Source organism: Bactrocera latifrons, unplaced genomic scaffold (genome assembly GCF_001853355.1).
Source record: "Bactrocera latifrons isolate USDA-ARS-PBARC rearing strain unplaced genomic scaffold, ASM185335v1 scaffold_257, whole genome shotgun sequence".
NCBI lineage: Eukaryota > Metazoa > Arthropoda > Insecta > Diptera > Tephritidae > Bactrocera > Bactrocera latifrons.
This window is the reverse complement of record NW_017536152.1, coordinates 58,860-66,206: the sequence shown is the minus strand read 5'-3', so window position 1 is coordinate 66,206 and position 7,347 is coordinate 58,860. Positions and strand designations below refer to the sequence as shown.

Here is a 7,347-nt window from a genome sequence, read left to right as displayed (position 1 = left end):
AGTGCCTTCGTCAAACCCGCTCACATGTTAAACTATGCACTCGCTGAAATCTAAATTAGTGGCTAAAAGTAACTGAAAGCGAGTGTTTGTATAAACGCTATTCCTTCCCTTCCATTTTCCATAAGTTCGTTCAAGCAATTTGTCCGCTTTGCATATCGCTTTTGATTTAGCGGTTACGCCAAATGCTCAGTGATTACTTTTGGCAACACATGTACTTAAGAAATTTCATTGTAGCACAGCAAACAATTCAACACTGCACTATTAATAACGGGTTGCCAAAATTAGGACGGCTTAGCGGTTCTGAAACAAAAGCGCTCGATTGTTGTTTTAATTTAGAGCGCATTTGCTGTATAATACATCTTGAAGCACCGTGACGGTCGTAAAAGCATTGACTATATGATTGCTGTTGAAATTATAATATTATTCAGAATTGTTTTACTAGAGAGTTAGGGATCCAAATGAAGAAATTGTACACACATAAATGTATAAAGTTTATTTATTTTGGATTCCTAACTCTAAAACAATCTCACAATTTCTTTGAAAGCAATTATGAATAATATTTCATCCTTATTATAACTCAACGCTTCTGTTTTACCGCTTAGGAATGGAATGATATGAACCTGCGCTGGAACTCAAGCGAGTATGGCGGTGTACGTGATCTCCGAATTCCTCCGCACAGACTTTGGAAACCGGATGTGCTCATGTACAATAGGTGAGTAAACTATTTTAGTGTTAAAAACGACGAGCAGGTAATGAAAAAGCTTCGAAAAAAGTACACAAATACGTATAAACATAGAATTCTTCAGAAATATTCGAGCAAACCCATATTATCTTTCCGTCCTGACAGCAAACAATAAAAAGACTCTGCTTGCATTTGTAGTAGTTGCCCCTGCTAATGCTGTTTATGGCATCTGCCGAGCTGCCTTTAGCGCTGCAGTGACTAGTCCTCCGGGCGCGATGATTATCCCATTCAAAAGCTTATTTTATTTATTCCTGCAGGCAAGTTAAAGTCTTTGAGCATTTAATGCAGGTCACTACAGTAATTTTCTTCTTTTCATTGTTTAGTTTGGCTCTAAGCTCGCCGTTGCAATTTCATATGTGTGTATAATCTGTGTTTTATTTACTTCATCAGTTCGTGGCTCTGGGCTTTCTTACTATTAGCACTAGCAGGCAAAAAAAAATGGAAAAAACATCCGAAGCTAGAATAGCATTCACAAGCTGTATGATATATAGTATTGTTCCGATCTCAATAATTTCACCAGATATTATATTCTTTTTCTTGTATTATAAACAGGTTTTTCTTATAGGGACTTGATTTTAATCATTCAGTTTGATATTTTGAGAAATAAAATGTTATATGTTTCCATACATGCACCAGATTTTGGTTGTTCGGTTTGTATGGTAGCTATAGTATATGCTATAGAGACTTGATCTGCACAATTTCTTCGAAAATTGTACCATTGCTTTAAACAATAATCCATGCCAAATTTCTTAAAGATCATTGAAGAAAAAAATATCCATATAAGCCCGTGATTCTGATCGAGGATTCAGTTTGTATGGCATCTATGTATATCACATATTGAGTAGTCGAAAAAGTCTTCTCGTATTTCTAATCAAGCTTCAACTTATTTTTATAATACGAAAAAACTTTTTCGACTACCAAATAATTTCAAAGCTCATCAGTAAGGAAACTAACTTAAATATATTGTTTAGAAATATATCGATCGCAAAACAATATAGTCATAGAATTTATATAGTAGGTGTTTTATAATAGCTTTTCCTGCATTTCATTGAGACATTTCTTATTTTCATCGATAAAGTCAACCTGAAACACAGTACAAGTAGTGCTCATACTCATAAAGTATGCGGCACGCGTAGTATTTTCGAATAACCCACGATTTCTGGCGTTTTAATTGTCGATGCCGACTGAAATATTCACAAGCAGCGTAACAGGAGGCACATATAATAATTGCGTACAAAAAATATGTCATACGTGTGCTTGAATGGAATACAGAACGCAGCGAAATTAATATTTCAATGAAAACTTTAAGCCAACATCAGCACTAATTGTGTTTATTGTTTCGCTCTTTGCACTTGGAAGCGCTCCTAGGGGTATGTAGCATCTGGTCACGCATAAATGCTTGTATATGGCGTGTCGCTATAAAGTCGTGTCGTGTTAATCCTCGCATTCAAAGCGAAGCAAAAWGTATGAGCATGTGATAAGTCAGTACCGCGCCCTCAGAAACAAAGTTGCTATAATCCGTTACTCACACACCATACACCCACTCGCAATACGAAGTCTCACATGACCATATTTTTTCTTTTAAGTCTTCTTTTCTCGTTTTTTTTATTATTATTTTTTTATTATAAGTTCGTGGCTTCAGGAAAAACTAAATATTCTTTATAAAGATTRTAAARTGAGTAGAGCTAATCTTAARATATTTYGCTAGCAATATYTTAGAGTACGAATGAAGTAATATTTGACATATTTCCTACTGGGCACAAGTTTATATACTTCTCCTTGTATATGCCTCKTTTTCGATTACCTCACCGRGACACATTTTATTGCACTTTTCTCTTCCCCACTATGCSTGGGCATGACTGTAGGACATTGGCATCGCCGATATAACACATAAATCATCAATGTTTCCACAGTCAAGTCAATATCAGCACTGCAGCGCTTCGAAAAGTAATGGCGCCTATGCCACACATTTTCATTGTGCTTTWCCCACATATGCCATAAATATARCATAATTGTGTCTTCGTAAAATAAAACTTAGTATYAACCAAGAAATAACGCGTGTAAAAGAGTGTTGCAAAGGAATAATAATCTCAATATAATTATTTATTATATTATTTCTCCATTTATGATAAGGCATACAGACCTAATAAAAATGAATACATATAATGAATAGATGGTTGTCAGAGCCTTGTCAAGTAAAGCCAATTTGCCCGCAGCACCCCTCCCTCCCTCTCTCATTCTGGTATTTCACCGCCAACTTTTGGCGGAATTTTCATTTCAGCAACAGTTTACGACCTTTCTGCCTTCTGGTTATTTTTTGTTCAGTTTTGGAAACCTTGACTTGCGCAAATATCCCCGAGATGCATTGTATTCGCCCACGCCGCACATACATACACGCACATTAATTGTTCTTGTTTTTCACTTACTCACTTTTCCGCATGTCAGTCACGTGCTAACTTACGTCGGTCGCACTAAATGAACTTCCCGTTGTTATTACCTTCATCCGTCTCTTCCACACATTCCACACTTCGTACATAGTCTCTCTTGGTTTACCCCTACACTAACATATTCCATATGAGCTTTTGAATATAGYGCATATTATTTTAMAATTTTAGTTTCAACAAGTTTTTTTGCTTTCTTCAGTTTTTTCTCTTTTGTCTCATTAGTTGCTTTTATTGCTCCTTGATATAGTTTTTATTACCTCTGTTTTATTTTATTTCATTGGGTTTTACWTTTCTCATTCATTAATTCGATTTGCTATTTCTTTGTCATCCACAACTCGCGACGAGAAAATAATAAGAACTCAGACGGAACACATGTTCGCACTTCTCAGTCTACTACGGACGAACGTTAGCTCTCTTATTTTGGCTTTAGAGAATTTTTCTAGAGCTAGATCTATATATGTTTTATAATATCAAACTCAACCAAACTCCCTACTATTTCCAGGGAAGCTCAAACTTTCCTAAAACTACATGCTACTGTGAGGTTATGATTAAAGACCTGAATCTTACTAACTAGCCTCCGTGAACTCAAATAAATTAGGTTTTTCAAAAACTTTTTACCTTCACAAAGATTTAAGAGAAAATAATTCTCTCACGATTAAGAAACTTCAAAAATTCGATTAGATTTTATAATTGAAAACAGTAGTTCACTTAACATTTATGAATTAACTTGACTTCCTTTTCCACAGCGCCGATGAGGGTTTCGACGGCACCTACGCCACTAATGTTGTGGTACGAAATAACGGCTCGTGTCTGTACGTGCCGCCCGGCATTTTTAAATCCACCTGCAAAATCGACATCACGTGGTTCCCATTCGACGATCAGCGCTGTGAAATGAAATTCGGCTCTTGGACGTATGATGGCTTTCAGGTGAGCTCTCACACATTTTATCGGAAAACATATACACTGTAACTAACTCGTTTAATTAACATCAAAGTTTAAAATAATAAAATTTCTAGCACGGAAAAATTGAGTAAAGCACAAATGATAGCCAATAATGGAAACACAAACCGCTTTTACACGCTGCGAGCAATTTCATCGATGTAATTTGGTGGAACTAATTTAATGGCTTTTTAATTTGCTYGATGCAGTCATCAATTTACTCACTTGCCTCTTCTGTAAATTCTCTTTTTGTAATTCAAACTGTTTTTTCCAGTCGCGATGGTTGTCAGTGTAATTACCGTTATTACTGTGTCATCATTATGAGCAGATGACACAGGATTTATTTTGTTTTCAAATTATTTGAAGGCTTCATTTCAATTTAGAAGGAAGTGCAAAGTAAAAATATCATTGAGAAATTCTTTGAAATTCTATGTCCTTTTCCTACATACATACGTGATAATCATACATGTTGGGCGGTTTTCGCAACTCGTCATAACTTTTAACAAACTGAAATGCATTTCTCTCCTCAGTAGCGGGAAGTAGTTGGAGGAAATCCACTGCACACCAAGTTCTGTTAATCTCTTGATTTACACAGAACTTTTGAAAATACTATAAAACAAATAAATATTTTTCTTCAAAGTAAATCCAGACAATCACACTCTTTCAAATAAGTTCTGTACTGCAACAACTCACTCAAAAGTATTTAAGCGCAAACAGATGGCAACAATAGCTGAACTATCGATATTCCTCAATGAATATAACCAAAAACTCACCGAAATTCGAATATCACCAAACAGTGAAACTTAGCTCAAACAAAAGTTGTTAGGTTGCAACAACAAACACAAACAATTTATATTACAAAGTAAGGAGCACTCCTTCAGTTATCCACGTGAATTCTGCGACGCTACCAAAGGCGTTGACTGCAACAGAGTTGGCATTGCAGTGACACCCTGAAAGCTTTTGGTTGTTTCGCGGCTGCTAAGTGTGGCTCGGACTAAGTGCCGATGCGCATTTGCAAATAGACATATGGGCTATTTCGGCTGAAAATCTACGATGTTGCATATTTGCCGATACTTCACATCACCAATTCTAAATTTATTATGGCACTAAAAGCCTTCGCAAATCCACGGAATGGTTCTGCGGCGACAGAGAGATTGATAAATGTTGGCGTTTGGCGGTAAATCGAGATCGCGAATTATTGGAAATAAATACACAAGTCAATCGCTATTTAACTCTTGAATTCGTGGAGAGGAGCGCTGAAATAATTTGTATTGTAATTTGTGAATAGAAATCAAATCTTGGACAGTTTTTTGAAATATTAAAAATTAAAATAATTAGAGGGGGGAGGAGATACAGGTGTAAAAAAATGGCATATCCTGGTGACATTGATTCTGACTCTCCTGGTGGTCTGAAAAAAAAATCTAAAGAAATTCTTAATCAGTAAGGATGCTGTTATAGTCCCTACCTCAGGGAAAACGATTTTTTTTTTTTTTTTATTAAAAACAAAAATTTTGACACGATGCTGGTAGGAACAATAAAGGATTATATAAAGAAGGTTCACACAAAATTTCAAGTAAATCGGTTGTATAGAACTTAAAATAATGCCGGTACCGGGTGAAAAAAGTAGTTTCGAGAAAAACGCGTTTAGAAAAGTGTGTCAAATTTAAGGCAGTCTAAGTCATTTATTGGTGCGCTAGGTACTGCGTCACTAAAGTAACTGTAGCTCTTAAAATAATTTTAATTTTTAGAAATCCTTTGTAGGATATGTTCTTAAGGGTCTAAACTTTAAATATATGAAAAAAATCGAATTTTTCAAAATTCTAGAGTAGAATACCCTCTTAAATATTTGCCTTTACGTGAAAATTAACTAAGATATCTATCTCCATTTCGGATAGTTATTAATGAAAACATGCCCAATGAAACCCTTCAGTTCTCCATCAATAAGAGAGCCTGCGAATTATCTAACACTAAATGAACCATGGAAGTCTGTTGAATAACAATTCACGAGGTTTGTTAAAAGAGAGACTGCTTTATKAGAAAAATATTACAGTGAAACCTTTAGCACCAAGAAAAACTGGTTTAGTCATTGTAGATCTTTTAAATTCATAGACAAATTTTGAAAAATTAATATTTGCACGAAAACATCTTTCTGGAAAATTTTATATGCTTTCGTATTTTCCATTTCGAAGTTTTCGGGAATACTGTACCCACCTACTTGGTCAGAGAGCGACGCAAGGTTTAAGCTGGCTCACCTGTGTTTTTCTTTTAACTTCAGATATTATTTTTTTCCTAATATACCCTTATTCCAGCTGTGTTTGCACACTTCTCTTAATATATGAAAGCTGAATATTGTTGAATATTTCATTTGCCTTTCACTGACTTTTTAATACGGCTTTTAAGCGCCGGAGGTCAAATAACTTCATTGGGCGGATAACCTTGTTGCAAAACTGAACTAAGAATAACAACAAATATGTATGCCGCCATGACACCATTTTGTGAGTATTTCCCACTGGGCTAAATCCATGATTTTGTCGCTTTTACATTTCAAATAAATACTTTCGCACTTTTTTGTTGCACTATGTGTGGGAGAAGCAAGGGCACAAATCGTTAGGAATTCAGTAAAAAACTAGCACATTTTTACGGTTACTCTGATACATACATACCCAACTGTATAAGCATTTTTAAGTAGTCGTGGGGGTGAGTCAGTAGAGCCGGATATCCGTCATAGCAATTTATACGTTCTCTTGGGAGAGCTGATAGGCAAGCTTGAGTTGAACGATATTTACCGTTTTGACCTCATGTGGCTAACAATTGCTTGTATCTTAAATCGCTTGTTGTTGTAAATGAGTAGTATGAGATTGAAAAAGCGAGTAATTACATTAAATACAAGTTACGATGGAATATACATAGAATAATAATACATTTTCAAAGCAGTGAAGGTAGCGATATATAGTATACCGTTCATAGCAACAAAATTATATTAAACATCTGACATTGGAAACCTTTTAAGCTTTATTATACAAACAAGTTTCAATTAAAACAATTAATTTACAACAATTTGTGTACGAAAAAAATATAAATATTAACTACATAACAACAAGTACCTAATCACCTATGTAATATACATTGATGGTCAATTGAAAATTCCGCGGCCTGACACAAAGATAGTGCTGCTAGAACTGAATCCTTACGACTTTTAGTTAGCCCTAACCTTTGGAAGGT

The 7,347-nt window shown here is 35.2% G+C and overlaps 1 protein-coding gene across 2 annotated transcripts in view; it reads left to right on the top strand.

The window, feature by feature from the left end:
* LOC108969554 (neuronal acetylcholine receptor subunit alpha-7) overlaps positions 1-7,347 on the top strand; it is a 69,777-nt gene that overhangs the window by 37,532 nt on the left and 24,898 nt on the right. For both annotated transcript variants that reach the window (XM_018934339.1, XM_018934338.1), the window contains exons 4-5: positions 603-712; positions 3,933-4,113. In XM_018934339.1, the coding sequence (XP_018789884.1) occupies positions 603-712; positions 3,933-4,113 (291 nt within the window). The remainder of the gene's footprint in view (positions 1-602; positions 713-3,932; positions 4,114-7,347) is intronic.